The sequence below is a fragment of the Emys orbicularis genome, chromosome 3, assembly GCF_028017835.1.
Source record: "Emys orbicularis isolate rEmyOrb1 chromosome 3, rEmyOrb1.hap1, whole genome shotgun sequence".
Classification (NCBI taxonomy): domain Eukaryota; kingdom Metazoa; phylum Chordata; order Testudines; family Emydidae; genus Emys; species Emys orbicularis.
In genome coordinates, this window is record NC_088685.1 from 99,597,189 (window position 1) to 99,615,222 (window position 18,034).

General features: G+C 41.9%; 1 protein-coding gene across 1 annotated transcript in view; it reads left to right on the plus strand.

Annotated features, from left to right (window-relative positions):
• The window catches only part of RSPO3 (R-spondin 3), an 86,341-nt gene extending 68,755 nt beyond the window's left edge, over positions 1–17,586 (plus strand). The window contains exon 5 of the mRNA XM_065401868.1: positions 17,393–17,586. Within this exon, the coding sequence (XP_065257940.1) occupies positions 17,393–17,586 (194 nt within the window). The remainder of the gene's footprint in view (positions 1–17,392) is intronic.
• Positions 17,587–18,034: the final 448 nt, after the last annotated feature.

Consider the following 18,034-nt stretch of genomic DNA (forward strand, 5'->3'; position numbering starts at 1 on the left):
TGGCCCCCTCAAGGATTGAGCTCACAACCCTGGGTTTAGCAGGCCAATGCTCAAACCACTGAGCTATCCCTCCCCCCAAGATTGTGGTGCTAGAGGGACAATTCACGAGGGTAGAGATAAGCCAGAGGAAAGACCTGTGGCATATGATTGGTGTGATGACCAATGGGCCGAGATGGAGATGTGGTACACCTCTAGGTGTACCTTTTTCAGGTGGAATCCAGAAGCCCCTCACCAATGGTCAATAGAATGCCAGCCCCAAAAGGCAGAAGAACCCCCAGTAGAATCCAAACTCCCTAAAGAGGGCAGGGTTCTGGCAGCAAAGAAGACCTCTTTCAGAGGCAAGAAAAGACCACAGGTGAAATAAGGGGAGGAGGAGGTGTGTGACAAGGCATTATTAATAGCACCCTGAGTTCCTGAGCAGTAGCTGAGGTTGCTGTAGCACTGGGAAAAGTGCAGGCTTTATTGAAGCCAATTAATCAATTGCTGTTGGGGCTTATGACCCTCGGGTGACGATTGCTGAACTATTGGGGCAGTTAGCTCAGTATTGGGAGGATATAAGTGGGAGGAACGGGAAGCAGGGGAGAAGCTCAGAGGGCGAACTTGGGCTGAGGAGTGAAGGCTGTGGGGACACCTCCTTTTGCAGTAAGCTTTGTAAGGAAAGAATAAATGCACAGGTGGTGAAAGGGTAACAACGGGGTGTGTATTTGTGACTCTGAGGCCACACGAACTGACCAGGCAGTGTAGTACACTGGGTAGTAACAGAGATACCAGGTAACAGGCTAATACACTCACATTTGGGGGAATTGTCAGTGGTTTCTCTTTTTTACTAGGCCTACGGCCCATTTAATAGTGGGATGGGAAACAAATTACCCATATGTAGCCCAGTCTATAGATTACATATATATTATGTTGATTACTTAAGAATTCCCAGAGTTGACAGGTTCTTGTCCAAAGATCAGGCCCAGTATTATTCAAGTTATTATATAGTTGAGAACGCCGACGTGCACAGTTGCAAAACTCACACTATAGGAATTCCTCTGTATTTACAAATAGTTTATTAATAAGTTTAGCACAGTCACAAACACCCCAACTCAGTTAGGTAGATAGAGATACTACAGAATGTAAATCTGCACATCCATATACCCACACCATTCCTTGCAGAACAACCTGATATGCTAGCCATCATCTTCCTCATCACCGTCACCTTCCCCCCATCACCAGTGGCCATCATTCTGGCACCTTCCAAAGACTACATCTCCTTCTCCTACTGCCCGTAGGCTGGAATGCAACTTTTATAACATGATACGTTGACACCACTATGTTTGATGCATATTCAGTAGGAGTTTTTTTCCTTTTCCCTATTTGTATATCCTCACCTTACTAATGTTGCAGTGTCCTTCTCCTATAGGTTAGTATATCAATGATTTCAACTTATTATCATATATGTCAATTCGTTACCATGGCCCTCTAATGGTTAGAAATCTGCAGATGTAGCTGTTTTGTACGTCAATTTGTTGCTATGACATTTTTATGGCTGGACTCTTTGACACTCTTGTGGTTGGTTGTTCTTGTGATCAGAAATTCCCCTTAAACACTCTGTTTTCAGCTCCCCAAAACTTGGGGTTTCCCGTTGGGCCATTTTATCTATTTCAAGTTCATAGGCCTCAGCCTTACGTTAACTTGCTGAAGCTAATGTCTTACAGGATACAGGCCTGTAGGTTCCTTGCATTACTGCTTAATATAATGCAAAACAGTGAATATAATAAAGCCAAGCTAGCCCTATGGGCTACACATAGCAGTTTCAAACCTGGTTTGAAAATGCTTTTGTTTATAGATGGACAGTGAGCAAACTTTGCTTAAAATTGAGTTAGCTTGGCTGGTTTTAAACTGGTTCCAGTAACAGTTTTTGGACAGGTCTACATGGGCTGCAAGAAGAATTCAGCAGTACAAAAACATGGGTGACCCAATGAAATTAATAGGCAGCAGGCTTAATACAAACAACGGGAACACATACAGCGCACAACTAATCTGTGGAACTGATTGCGATGGGATGTTGTGGTGGCCAAAAATATAACTGGGTTCAAAAAAAGGACTGGATAAGTTCATGGAGGATAGATCCATCTTGGCTAATACTCAGGGATGAAACCTCATGCTCGGGGCAACCCTATACCTCTGACTACCAGAAGTCAGAAGTGGAAGATGGGTGGATCACTCCAACTACCCTGTTCTGTACACTCTCCCTGAAGCTCTGGTATGAGCCATTTAATGGGGTAAGCTATACCAGGGTCTGATCCAGTATAGCCATTCTTATGTTGCTGTGACCATTCTCACATTTCTTGCCCCATGTACTCCTTCATTGTGCTTCTAAGGATAAGGACATAAAATAATAACAATAATTCATTTGCATTGCAATAATACCCTGAAGCCGCAATCAGGATCATGGTGCCCTACTGCTAGGTAGTGGACAAACCCTTAGGCCTGACCTATACTAGACTTTGGAGGGAATCTCCTACCTTTGCACTACCATCCACCATTCTACCATCCACTGGTGGCAGTGCTAGTGGTGATAGGCCACCAGAAATGTTTCAGCTCAGCCTGCTCAGAACAGGTCTAAGGGACACGGTGTTAAATGTCTAGTACAATATTAAATAAACTGGAATGGATTTTTATGTTATTATGTGGATTAATTAAAGTATTCATTCTTTACATTCCACTATGGTCTATTCATAAAAGCTTGCTGTTAATTTAAGTGTACAAATGCTGTTATTACAAACAGCTTTAGACCCACTGCTTGTGCTTTTGGGAATTTAAATAGAATAAACTTGAAAAATCCTGGATAAAACCTACATTTAGGAAATTCACTTAGTATCTTGGGTTCATTTTAGGTTGCAGACTTCCACCCTAGTGCAAAAAATCCTGATCCAAAGTTTCATGAATAATATCCCTCAGGATAGCATGGAATACTGTTCCATTAGAGGGGGTGGGTAAAATGACTCTGACACTTAGGCTCGTAAGTCTTTTAGGTGTTTTTGAAAAATTTACCCCATAAGTCAATGAAGAATTTTGGCCCTAGAATGTCTACTAATGTTGAATGCAGGAAGTAACAGTTGGGAGAAGAAAAGAGGAGTAAATATGTAAAAGAGACTAGTATGAAAGGAGAGGTAGTAGCAGAAAGGGGAAGTAGAGTAGAATGGGGTGAGAAGACAAGGGCAGAGCTAAAAAGGAGAGGAAGAGAAAAGAGAAAACTAGAGATCTAGAGACTTGAGAAAAGAAAGACAAAAGCTACTTATTACATAAGAAATATCACCTTCTTAGGGGCATAGACAAAAACCCCTGGCTTAAGGAAAGTCAGTCCAGGTTAGGGTGACCAGATGTCCCGATTTTATAGGGACAGTCCCAATATTTGAGGCTTTGTCTTATATAGGTGCCTATTACCCCCCCACTCCCTGTCCCGATTTTTCACCCTTGCTATCTAGTCACCCTAATCCAGGTTTCAGGGAAGGCAGAAAAATCTGCCCAAAGACAAGAAAAAAAATATGGCGTATGACCCTTACTGTTAAAATGCTAGTCTCTCTATTTTATAGAGCTGGTTAGAAATTTCCCCCTGGTGCAGTTTTCCACTGGAAAATGCCGATTAATCAAAATTGAAACATTCCACAGGAACGTGTTGATTTTGATGAAATTCCAGCAGAAACCAGGCAAATTTCTAACCCTCCTTGCCAGGTAAGTTTCCATCAGAAGCCTGCCTGGTTTCCTGCCAGCTCTCCTGGTTCCTCAGCAACCGGCCTGGTGAGCGGCTTGGGAGCCAAGAGCCTGGGAACCCCAGTCACAGCTTCTCATCAGCCAGGACTCCCAAAGTCCCAGCCTGCCAGGTGGACTGTCAAGGATCCAGCACTTCCAGGCTCCTGGCTGCTCAGCAGTCTGGGAGCTCTGGCTCCCCATGCTGCCTGGCTCCCAGGTTCCCTGTGCTGCTCGGCTTACTGCTTGGTGGGCTGCTGGGGCTCCAAACAGCTAAGAGAGCCTCATAAATATTTTGAAAATGTAGAAATGCCGCTTTGATTTTCTAAATGAAATCTCAGAATTCCTGTTCCAAGGGAAAATTCAACTTTCGTTCCATTTTGGAATGCTTTTGTTTTATTTTGGAATCTCCCTCAGAACAGAAATGCCTGGTTCCAGCCACGTCTAATATTTTACTCATTTTGGTGGAGGAGGGAGAGAGAGAAACTGTCCCACTTCAACCCATTTCTGAAAAGAACCGCCAGGAAAATTCCTCATGTGTTTACACCAGTGACTTAATTGGGTTTGCACAAGTGTAACAGAGGGCAGCATTTGGCTCTTTGTGGGTTTAAATAGTCTACTATTTAACAAAACCCAGGTGAGTCCTGAACTGATGATTTTGATGAAGATGTCCATCAGAGGACGGCTTTTCCAGAATCTATGGGCACTGAAGACTGGGTGACTAGTGATAAATCAGTCAGATTGTATTGGTATACTGGAAGTCAGCCAGCCACCGATCAGCATGTGCTATATTTGATGTGAGAGAGCAAACAAATTAGCTTAGAAGACCAAATGACTGAACCACAATGAGACAGCCAGAGACTTATCCTGATCAATCTGCTCTGTGGCACTCTAACATGGGCAACAGAGGTTCCCCTTTGGATAAGGAAAATGGCACAAAGGGCTTGTCTACACTTGAAACACTACTGTAGCAGAAGCTGTGCTGTTGTAGCACTTCAGTGTAGACACTACCTCTGCCAACAAAAGGGGTTCTCCCATCAGTGTAGGTAGTCCACCTCCCCAGGAAGCGATACCTAGTTGACAGAAGAATTCTTCTGTTGACTTATTGCTGTCTACACCAGGGTTAGGTCGGCTTAACTATGTTGCTCGGGGTGTGGATTTTTCACACCCCGAGCAATGTAGTTATGCTGAGGCTAGTTCTCAGTGTAGCCAAGCCCAAAGTCTCCAAGTGTCATAAAGCCAGTGTAGCCGGCTCCGCACTACGCATTCCCAGCCCCCTTGGTGTAGGGGGCATGTTGGGAGCAGAAAGGGGTGTGGCTGGAGTGTTTTTCATTCTGGAGAGTCTTTCTGCTGCCCTGTGTAACAGCCTCAAAGGGGCATTTCAAACAGGTACAATGTAGAACAGACTTTAATCTGCTCTAAATTTGCACTAGGAGCAGAAAGTTGGTGGAACACCACCTCCCCCCGCCTTTGTACCAACTCTGGCACACCTGAGGATCTGAGATACAAATTTTATCAAAGTTTAATCATCACAAGCATATATACCATCCGTCCTAAATTAAGCCCCCACTCATGCAACAGGATCTGATGACTTCTCTGGGACTGGAACAAGCTTAAGGGTCTGCATTAGTGACCTGCCTTCAAGATCAGGTCCTCCACCAACTAAGGGTACTTGACACATACCTGTGCCAGACCCATAGTCAATTAGGGAAATAGCATACAGTTGGTGGTATAGCACTCCATTTTTATAGATGCATTGGAAATTTTTGGCTGTATGGATATTCCAAGAATTTACACACTGGTTTATTGCGATTATTTTAAGTCAAAGTTTTTTTAAAAAGCTGCCATTGTTCATCCCTCACTTAAAAATTATTTGATTACAAATTTGATAAATCTAAATGAACAAAAGTTTCTTTGGTTGTTTCTCCTTTTTAGTATTGTACTAGAAAGAGTTCAAATATCTGCCGAGGCAGTAGCATCTGTCTCTTATCATGTATAACTTTTCCTGATTATTTCTAGAAAGGCAGACTAAACATGCAGTTCTGACATAATGCAGCATCACATTTTCATTACTGGTTTGCTCAAATGCCTGCACCAGCTGAACTAAGTCTCTGAAAAGGGCAATATCCATGACCTCAAGCAAGGCTAATGGGAGGCTTGGATTATTCTTGCCTGAAACAATAGAATAAGCTATTACAGATTCCTGCTAATACTTTGAAACCACATTAGGGTGAGGGTTTTTGTGCCAATAACACATATCTCCATTTAAAAAAAGGTTGTGTTTTCATATAATTCCATTAGTCTTAAAAATGGTTATGCAGTGGATCCACCCTAAATGAATTTATGTCTAGTTTATGCCACCTTTTACGTAAATATAAAATTGCTATTGTCGTCATACCATTAGTCATGAGCCAAAAAAGGGGGGCTAACACATTCACTTGTCTCAGCATACACATGCAAAATAAAATAGGCCCCCAAATGCTCTAGTGTGCAGATCAACATATGGCAATAAAATGTCGATAGAGGAAAACACAAATAGACATAGAAATCTGCCACTACTATTGAGTACTTGACAAGAAGTTACTATTTATTATTTTTTAAACTCTGACAGTGTGTGTGGGTGTGACTTCACAAGACAGAAATATCCAGACAGTCTACTCCAAAGAGCTTATGATTTTAGGATTAGATTGTGACTTTGCGGCGAGCCCTGTCCATGAAGAGGGTGTATAGCTGCACCAGCCCACAAGCAGCACAGGGAAGGAATTATGCCTGAGAAAAACACGATTCCCTCCCTGCATTCCAGTCACTCGAGCACTATAGAAACTTGCTGCTTGCTTATAGCAGCAGCAAATTGACACCCCATGCAATGGCTCAGCTAAGCCAAGGTTCCCCCCACTCTCTGCCCCTTTCTGCCCACCTGCTTGGGGTAGTGAGTAGTTGGTGTGCAGTGTCTGATGATTCCTGCCTGCTCAGTCCCAATGTCCTTATTCCCTCTAATATCCCTGCATGGCCATGCAGTCGAAGGGATGATTTAGCCCAAAAGCTAGACAAGGAAGACAAGGGGCAAAATATTCAAACGCAAATAAGAGACTTAGGAGCCTGTCCCACTTTCACAAATGCCTAAGTAATTTAGGAGCCTAAGTTTCATTGAAAGTCAATGTGACTTAGGCTTCTAAGTCACATAGGCACTTTTAAATTTTTGCCCAAGAGCCACTTCAGCAATAAGTGCAGCTTTAAGAGCGATTTAAATAACTGTGAGAAACGCACAACACGCTGAACCATTTAATATCTGGGTAATTCGTAAACTGTGACATTCACACATTCTCTGCCCATCAACATTTCTAGTGGTTATGTTGACCTGTGACTCTGTCACACCTTTGGTAATAACACTATAAGGACATAATATTGATAGGTTTGAATTGCTTGAAACATGCTGGGGGTAGGGTGACCAGACGTCCCAATATTATCGGGACAGTCTCGATATTAGGGGCTTTGTTTTATATACGCAACTATGCCCCTCCCCCTCCTGAAAATTTTTTTCACACTTGCTATCTGGTCACCCTAGCTGGGGGCAAGCAGGCAAACACAACTAATTGGGTTGTTAGGCTTTGCTATGACAAAGGCCTATTTTATTAGTCTGAGGCCTAGTGTGATATGCTCATGCTAAGGATTTATTTTAAGTGAACGAAGCAAGGCCCAAGGGCTTAAACCTAGTATATGAAGGCTGAGGGGGGATATGATTGCTCTCTTTAAATATATCAGAGGGATAAATACCAGAGAGGGAGAGGAATTATTTCAGCTCAATACTAATGTGGACACGAGAACAAATGGATATAAACTGGCCGTCGGGAAGTTTAGGCTTGAAATTAGACGAAGGTTTCTAACCATCAGAGGGGTGAAGTTCTGGAACAGCCTTCCGAGGGAAACAGTGGGGGCGAAAGACCTCTCTGGCTTTAAGATTAAGCTTGATAAGTTTATGGAGGGGATGGTTTGATGGGATAACGTGATTTTAGTCAATAGGTCAATAACGTACCATCGCTGGTAATTAGTAACAATGGTCAATAATGGGATATTAAAAATTACTACAGAGAATTTTTTCCGGAGGGTCTGGCTGGAGAATCTTGCCCGCATGCTCGGGGTTCAGCTGATCGCCATATTTGGGGTCGGGAAGGAATTTTCCTCCAGGGTAGATTGGCAGAGGCCCTGGAGGTTTTTCGCCTTCCTCCGCAGCATGGGGCAGGGGTCGCTTGCTGGGCAGGGGTCGCTTGCTGGAGGATTCTCTGCGACTTGAAGTCTTTAAATCATGATTTGGGGACTTCAACAGCTGAGTCAAGGGAGAGAATTATTCCAGGAGTGGGTGGGTCAGCTTTTGTGGCCTGCATCATGCGGGAGGTCAGACTAGATGATCATAATGGTCCCTTCTGACCTTAAAGTCTATGAGTAAGTGTGCCTTCTCATTCTGTGTAACAAGCAAGTGACTGCAGAAGGACAGGTACACCACAAGCTTGCAAAAGGTTATCTTGAAATAGGGGGACAGTTGGGGGCAGAGGCTTTTGCAACATTGTAACTAGGCAGTTAGACCATGTTGTCATATATGATGTATTAAGAAATTGATGGATGCAAATGCTTAGGTTAGTGATCAGAAGCATGATTATGGATACATGGAATGTCACTTATGGATAATGGGCAGGTACAAACCTTATTATGGTCACGGAACATGGGCATATATGGTTATGTTTCTGAATAATTACATATAATACATACATATATATAAAAAAGATCTGATTTAGTTCCCTAAATTTGGGGTACATTGGGGTCCTGAAATGATGTCAACTGATTCATGGCCTTCAGAGGTGCTCCACTGACTGTTGTTTCTATCTTTGTTTTCTCATTAATCTTGTGTGAGTATATTATGCTACCAATCTCAAGAGCAATTGCTTTGTTTATTCCTTTTTTTTTTGTTGGATTATTATAATAAGTAGACTTATTTGGTTTTTATGTAAAGGCCTTATTGAGAGCATACAGTTCTGTCACAAATCACATCAATCCAACAATGAGCAAGAAACTTCTGTGTAGCCAATCTGGGAAGAATCTATGATAATCAATAGTTATGAATGTGGTGAATTAACATTATTTGACAAGGAATAACCCATAACTTGGAATAAAATGATCACTGAAGAGAAAGTTGAGCTGTTTAAACTTTGAAGGCGCTGAATAGATGAGTCATTTGCTAATGGGTTTTGAATGAAAGGATGATCTCTTTTGGATTGCACAGGATCATTTGGACAGGAGTCCTTAATATTGTTTTTTTGGCAGACATTTGTGAAGTTCAGTGGGCGTCACTGTTACAGAAAATGGGTCATGCTTCTTGGAAATCAGAAGGGACCTAGGAATTTACATAATATTGCCTTAATGGATTGTAGGTGACTTGAAACTGACCCAGGAACAAGCAATAATTGGCAGCAAAGGTTTTGGAGAGGTTGGCTCTTCCAGTCTCAACTTTCTCCACTGGGAATTCCTGATCGAATTCACAGCACACATTCTTTCTCCTATCCTTATGATGTTTTTCATGATTCATTTTTTTAACTCCTTCTATGAAGGTAGAAGGATTCAACGTAAGTTAAAACGGAGTTACAAGTTTAACAACTGTGCTCATGGAAAAGCATAAAAGAATGGTTTGTGCTATTGGATGATTAATTGGCAAATGTTACACAAATTAAAGTGTCATTCAAATGACTGAGAAATCCTGCACTCATACTATCCAGTAACTTTGGAGATATCAAGCAACAGCACCTTGAAACAGTTCTGCCTCTGATCTAGCCAATTACTTAAGTATGTGTAACTTTACGCCCATGAGCCGTCCCACTGAAGTAAATGAGGTTATTTATTCACTTGCTTAAAGTTACCCATGTGCTTCAGTGCTCTATTGAACAGTGCTTTGCTGTATCTTGCATGAATTCCCCCTCTGTGACACGAAATACCCCTTGAGGAGGTCTTCAAGGGCAGCCACAGTCAGGGAGCTCCTAGCAGCAGTTCTTGCAGGAACTGTACAGACCAGGACCTACAGGAAGCTGGGAAAGGGGGAATGGGGCAGCAGTGCAGAAGTAAATGTCTGTGCTCAGATGTCTTTGCCTGTGATGAATCCCCCCAGGTTTGCACAGGTTGCAGGAGATCTACAGGCATAGAGGATGGACAATCCAAGCCTCTTCATTGAGGAATAGAACTTTATCCTCAACACAGAAGAATTTCATTAGAAACTCAGTTGAAATTCATAGGTCCGGGTCCTCCAGCTGAGGGTCCAGCCCCTGGAGTTTCCATAACCTTACAGAGGAATAACCCTGATAGTGGACACCTAGATCTGTGATGCAATCACCAAAGCAAGGCAGTTCAAAGGATGAAACTCTATCCCTAATGCTTCCTGTTGTGTTTAGGTATTTCAGCCCATACTTTAGGAATACGTAAACAGACAAGTGCTCTGAGTCGCCTGCAGTAATTACAGGTGAGTACAACAGGACTGGAATAGATAGGATAGTCAAGTTTCCATCTTTGGAACCTGCATTGCTTAGTTTGCTTGTGTCAGCCTTGATGTTTTTGGTGTGGGGAATTTTCTTAAATGGTATTTAAAATACCAGTCCTACTCACTTCCCCCTCAGGAAATGAAAATATTTACCACCCGAAAGGACAAGAGTGGATGTAATAATGTAAACGCTTCTCTGGAACAATCTATGATGTGGCTACATATTTAAAGATGTTTTCAAATGTGGATTATATAAATATATGTTTAGGGATTTCTTAAAACATGGATACAAATTAGATTTACAAAAACACAGTGCCTTCAAGCAGTAAGATCTGTTGTGTAAGCAGATACATAGTGTACGCTCAATTTCATCATCAGAATTCGATCTGAAGTACTTCTCAAATTGGTAGCTTATTTGTAGACTTACTTACTTCACTATACAAAGTCATTTATTATTAGTAATAATAATCTACATGGGGAAATGGATGAGAGTAGCTATTCTGAAATAAACTATTCTGGACTAAAACTCCTTTTAGTCCATAATAGCTACTCTGCAGAACGTTTTTAGGTTTTGATGAACTGGCATTTTCAAATGGAAAAATGTCTTTAGAAAATTTTCAATTACAATTATTTATTCTCCTTGTTTTCATCACATGGATTTATTAACCAATAAGACATACCAAGCTATGTTGTGTTAAGGCCTTGCTACAGCAGAATGCTGCAACTAGCTGGGAAGTGGTGACATCAGTATGTCCCAGCACAATACACCACCGCCTCATATCCTCTTACTGGAGTTGTAAAACTGTCCCAATATACATACAGTACTAAATAGAAAAGGAAATATAATAGTGAATATAATGCTGGGGAAGGGTTCTGGATTGGAAGCATTTGAAACTAAAGTCTTCAATTTAATCCAAGAGCAGGTATACCTTAGGGCGGCAAAGAAGCTTCCTCAACACTACCATGCCTACTTGTTTCAACCCTGGTCTGGAGGGACCTCCCTCTAGGAGTAACAGGATTATTCTCCTTTTCACAATGTAAATTCCTCTTTTTACAACTTAAAAACTCTTCCTTTGAGCAGCCAGAAGAATGCCCTAGGAAAGCTCAAAAGTGCCCCCAAGTGGAATTTTACTTGTAGTTCACCAAAGAAAGTGTAATACAACTACTTGATTAATCAAAGCAGTTCTCTATTGAACAGAAAATTATTATTCTCTCTGTCTCTCTCTCTCTCACACACACACACACATTTGAGCCCTAGCAGTTTGCGGTGGATGCTCCTTTTATTTCACTCTATCTTCCTTCCACAATTTGTATATATATGCAAACATGTATATGTAATTTTGAAAGAGCTGTGAAAACTTTTTTAAAGGGAGAGTTTCTATTTAAGTTACTCATGCAAAATGAGCCAATAGGCAAATACAGGCATGCCGTTCATCGGGAAATTTCTGCTTACTGGAGTCATCAATCTGTCAGATGATACACCAGCTCCTTGTGGGAACCAGTGTAACTTCCTAAAGAGATCATATTATTTAGCATATGTATAATACTACTTATCCCTGGATCTTAAGTGCTTTACGAAGGTGGTAGGCATTATTATCCCCATCTTATAAACAGGAAAATAAAGGCACAAAAAGGTTAAATGATTCGTCTAGGGCCCCACAGTAAGTTTAGGGGAGAGCCAGAAAAATAACTGAATTCTACTGATTACTGGTGTAATGTCCTGTCCTCTAGACCACTCTTTCTGAATGCATCATGGGAATTTCTGTACAATGAAATAATCGGCATACCAGAAATTGAACATTTTCTTATGGGTTTTATTATTCATTCTAATTTACATCATTATTCAACATTAACTTTTCTTTTTTCCCTGCCTTTTGTTTTTCTTTAGATGCAAGTAAGTGCCATATTTAGAGCAATAATACAAAAAGCTGTGCACGCCATCTATAAAGACAATATATTTCATATAGCACCTTTCGTTTCATAGAATCCCTTAAGCACTTTGCAGCTATACATAAAAAGCTCTAATGCAATGCCACCACTTCTGGGCTGGAGGACAGTGCATAGTACACTACATAATATCTGGGGAGGGATTTTTTTCTTTGGCATAAAAGCCTTGTTTTCACCAAAAGTGTCACAGGATGTTCACACAGAACAGAGAAGCTATTGTTCTTGTTCCTTGTCAGTGTGAGAATGCAGCAAAAAACATCAACTTGTGTTTTACTAAATAAGTGTCCAAATATCAATCCCAGCGGCTGCCCATGTGACTAGGTGGGCGGGGTGGGAGGTTAGGGAGGGAGGGGAAGGGTTAGGGAGGCAAAGAGAAGGGCAACAAGCAGCAAGAGGCATTCACAGTAGAATTCAGCTCAAACTCCTCCCAGTTGCTAGTGGAAAACTAAGGGAGGAGTAACTTTCCCCTTCTCCCCCTAACCTTTAATTGCCACAAGAATCTATACCCCAGAGAGGATGGAAACAAAGTAACACCATTATATACAGGTTTATAAAAATAGTAGTTAAAGGAGCTAATGAACCGGCGGCACTTCATGATGAAAGATTCGTGCCTGCTTTACAAAAACTGCAAAGATGACACTTTTGGGTTGAATTGTTTTTCTAGAGCAGCAGAATGCAACATTCTAGCGCAGAGGCTCCTTCACAAAAGATGGCAATATGTGGGCATTTGTGGTAGGCTGTGTTAAGAGCATCACTATGCAGAGGAAGCCATTTGCAGTGCAAAACAAGTTTAAGGGTCCTACAGAGTCCAGGAATCTCTTGCTGTGCGGAGGATGGAAATTTCATTTTGTGAAGGATTTCCAAATTTGCCTCTGTTCTGAATGGCTACGGAGTGAAACCTGAAAACTTCAAAATTGCCACCAATGAAAATTCCAAAAAAAATTTGGTTTGGGTTGATTTCAATGTTTTTTTGTTTTGACAAAATCATTTCATTTTGATTTTGACTTTTGGTTTTGTATTTTAAAATATATAATAGAATGCAAAATAAATAAAAACATTCAAAAGAAAGTCATTTTAAAGCAAAAAATCAAAACATTTTGTTCCAAATATGTCCAAAGAGACTGGTTCGACATTGGTGGAACTTTTTTTCAAATTTTCTTCTGAAATGAAATTCCAGTGAAATTGACTCCGTTTCACAAAGTGTTATGATTTTGATGGAACTGTGAATTCTGATGTATTATGTTTCCATTGAAATTTCTCTGACCAGCTCTGCCTAGGAATGATGGCTTAGTCCCTAAAGGACTGCTCTAGCCAGCTTAATTTAGATCAACTCTTATATTACGCTGGGAATTGCTGCAGCTCCTAGTCAGGCCAATGACTGGGGAACAGGAAGTTATCTTAGATCCACCTTCTCCCTTACCCTGGGTCCTACACCAAGTGCAGGTTGGCTGGGCCCAGCAATCTGCCCCACTGTGTGCTAAGGGGCACCAATGCAGATTGTTCTCAGTCATTGCCAACACTGGCTTTGGTGTAACACATTAAGGGTTGGATTGTAGCTTTTAAGCAATTCCCCCTCTCAGAAGGGGTGAGTGGAGTGGCTGGGCTGCAGAAGGACCCTCCAGGTGTATCTGGCTGGCTCAGCCTGATTTTTCTCCTAGTGCTCCTGCAGAGTGCATGCTGACGCAGCAGCTCTACCACCCTTTCAATAGATTCCCCTCCACATCCAGCCAGCTTTAGGCTATGTCTACATTAGAAATGCTACAGCTGCTGTAGTAAATCCATCCCCTTGGGAGGCGATAGCTAGGTCAAGGGAAGAATTCTTCCATTAACCTAGCACTGTCTACACTAGGGCTTAGGTCAGCTTAACTACATCTCCCAGGCATGTGATTTTTTTCACACTCCTGAGCAACATAGCTGGATCAACCTAACTTTCTAGTGTAGACCAGCCCATAGGGTAGTGAAGCACTCTCCACTGGGATTGTGCCAAGCCCTTCCACAGCAGCACAAAAGGGAAGATGCTCCATGTGCCCCTTACTCCTCTTGTGCATCCTACAGGGCCAGCCACAAGGGACACTTTCCCCCCCTCAATTTTTGTTTAATTCTGTGTTGTGCAGGACCAATATGTTGCACAGTAAACTCATGCTGTTACTTTAGAGCACTTCTCAGACCAAATCCTCATTCTTTGGGTAACAGGAATATTACTGAGTTTCAAGCTCTTTCCAAAAATATCTCTGCCTGTCTTAAGTAATAATTACATCAGTTCGCTTTTTTTAAAAAAAAAAATCCCAGGGCTAAATCAGTGAGTTGCCATGAGCAGCTAAAAAAATTCCAAATCAATCAGCGACTGAAGAGGAGGGGAGGGAGTGCCTTTCCAATGTGTCCAAAGCATTGTGGTTAGGAGGTCACAGCTGTATGATATTGGACCATCACCAAGTGAACAATGTCAAACATTGAACGCCTGGATGATTTCCATCAAAATAACATTTCATTTGGGGTCAATAGTCTTCACAGAGGTTTGGAACTGAATTCAAAATGGTCACTGACATATAGATATATAATATTAGAACTGGGCTTGATGCATGTTCACCTTCAGAAAGGAACTCAACATGGAAATGGTATGTAACCCAACGCTTTCAGACTTCTCTCTCTGAGAACTGGGCGCACATTCCACAAGTCACCATTTCATTTCTGCTGTCCTTCACACTGTGTGCTGATCTGCCATTCAGGGAGCACCGGTGCTACTAATAGGGTTGTATATTTGTTTTGTCTGGCCATCTAAAATCATTGGAGTAATTTTGGATTAAAAGCAAAGCAATATTTCAAGTTTCTGAAGTAATAGAAGAGAGACTCAGTTATTCATCCATATTGAACTTAGGAAGTGTAAATATCTTAAACTTTCATCTGAATCTTTTATCAGCTAGAACTGGTCACAAATGGACTGGTTGGGAAACAAGCCAGGAAACTATGCATAAGGCTGTGTGACTTTCCGCAACCTCCGTGACTTCTGTAGTGGCCCCGCAGCCAGCCGTACCGGCCGCTACTTGGGTGGCCCCAGGCAGCTGGCCCGGGTTCTGCCTGAGCAGTGGCCAGTGGGGCTGTCCCCGGGGACCACCTCAGCAGTGGCTGGTGGGGGCTGGCCCCAGGCCTCCCCAGAGCAGCGGCACCCCAGATGGCTTCTAGAGGAGCACCCCCATGGAAGCCCCCCTGAGCAGTGGCGCCCCAGGACCACACAGATAAGATTTAGTCATGGTATTTCTAGCAAAGGTCCTGGACAGATCATAGGCCATGAATTTTTGTTTATTGCCTGTGACCTCTCCATGACTTTTACTAAAAAAACCCTGACGAAATCGCAGCCTTAACTATGTTACAGCTATGTATCAAGCATGGCCTACAACATACCCCTCCTCCTTCATTTTCTCGCCTTACTCCTTGCCTCTCTCCCCAATCTCCAAGAAACCTTTCATGCTGTTCTGTCTCCTCCTCCCTTAGTCTGACACTGCTGACCTTGTTCTCTCATCTTTCCTTAGACTGAAACTACTCCTTCCCGCCATCCTGAACTGGCTTTCAATCCCCCACAAGTTACCAGAGACTCTCACCTTTATTTTCATGTCTGGGCTGGACTTGGTTCCCTATATTGGTCACCCTCTCCATTGCAGACAACACACAGATCTATTACCTAGTAACCAGGTTTGGTTGACTCTGTTTTCCAAATCCAGATGTCAGGAAACCCAGGGTATTTCTAATGATATACAATTATGAGACCTGGACTAAAGTATTTTTTGCTGTAATAAGCAGTGATTGTTGTTTTCAGCATACAATATTTGCCATGATGCCATAAAACAGAGTTAACTAGGTGTTTCTCAATACTGCACAAACAGTGAAATTCTCCCTTGCATAGGCAGCTAGCACAAGGCCCGTATACTACTTACGCCTCAGTTAAAATACACCTCTACCCCTATATAATGCTGTCCTCGGGAGCCAAAAAATTTTACCGCATTATAGGTGAAACCTATATATCGAACTTGCTTTGATCCGCCGGAGTGCGCAGCCCCGCCCCCCCGGAGCGCTGCTTTACCGCGTTATATCAGGTCGCGTTATATCGGGGTAGAGGTGTACTGTTTTAGAGCATACGTGGGAATCTTCTGCATATGGGTAAATTTCCCTCATAGGGCTCAGTAGATGGACCAATTCTCACATACAAAAAAACCACTCAGCTTTAAGTTAGTGTGTAAAGCCAAGTTTAACTGTCAGTATTTCATATGTGGAGCAGTTTCTAATGTAAACCTAAGAAATAGAAGAATAAATGCATTGCACATCTAATTCACAGCAATAGCAATCTTTAACTATTCTTTAAGGGAACAGAAACTTTACTCATGAGAGCCTTGATGGTAACAAAAGCCTCAGCATTCTACCCTCAGAGATATTTAAGGAAATAAAGCAAAGTGATTGAATTCATCAGGTTTGTATCAATGGGTAAAAGGTTCAACACTTAAGACGTTAATATTTTGTCTTATTATGGTCACATACCAGTGCTGGAGTCAATATTATTCAAGGGAGTTCTCCCTGCAGGGAAGGAAATCCTCTGCAGGAGAAGGAGAATTTTAAGACTGTGGATCCCAGATCTTCTCCTGTGCTGAGCAGAGCTCTGGGACAGAGATGGGGAATAAGTAGGGAGCCAGTTACAGCTCCGTGATTTACTAGCCACATTTGCTCAGGGTCCCAGCTCAGGCATAAGTTATAGCATCCTAGGGAGTGCTTTAACTTATGTCAGCTGGAGCATACACCAAATGAGAAATGGGGGAGTGCAGGCCATTCTGCCATGCTCACAATGACCTCTGTTGGGGGGCAGTTGGCATAGAAACCAACTACGCCAACTTTGTACCAGCTAAGAACTTCCCCCACCACACAAGAGGAATTCTCAGCTGTCTGGTTATGGCCAGACTCCAGACACTTTGCTCAACTCAGGGATAGAGAATCTGGCCCTAGGTCAGGACTTTACCTGATGACTTGATTCACAGATGGATACCTATGATTGCTCTCCAGACAACTGGGTTAATGTTTGGTTTTAACCCTCAGCATCATGAGCTTGTAATCAAAGGGTGATTTTTCAGGCTGTTGGCAAACTGTCGGGATTCAAAGACTGGGATGGTCTGAGTATTGCTTATAATGTGCCATGTATTTTTATTGCAGGGAAAAAAAATAGAGATGAGAAAGGGAAAAGGCCAAACAAAGAAGAAAGTAGGGAGACAAGGCAGGAAAACAAAGGCCGAGAATCCCGAAGACAAAACCGAGAACAGCGGGAAAACAAAAACAAAATGCAGCCGAAGAAAAGAAAAGCCCAAGATAAACAACAGAACCCACTACCCATCAGCACTGTACACTAATGGCCTTACCTGATTGTTTTAGACTTATGATGCTGCTATCTCAACCAGATCCCGGTGACAGATGCTCAAGCCATTCAAACCACAAATGGACAATGCTATCAGTTATTGTTAAACCTTAAACAACATTCCAAATAGTTCCTATATTCTCCAGGCAATCATAGTTTATTAAAGAGACTGACATGAGCCAAGAATTAAAAAAAAAAAATCTTAAAAAGGGATACTTTAAAACTGTTACATTATATGCTGCCATGCATCTGTAAAAGGCAATTAAGAAATTGTGTATATACTTATTAATAGGGTATAAAATATAGCAATATAATGAATGACATCTGGATGAACAACCTGCTTCCTCTGTAAAATATTTTTCAAGCTATTGTTTAAGCAAAGTAGGAGACAAGAGAGATGTCTAAATCAGAGACAAAGTATCCCACCGTATATCGTACATAAA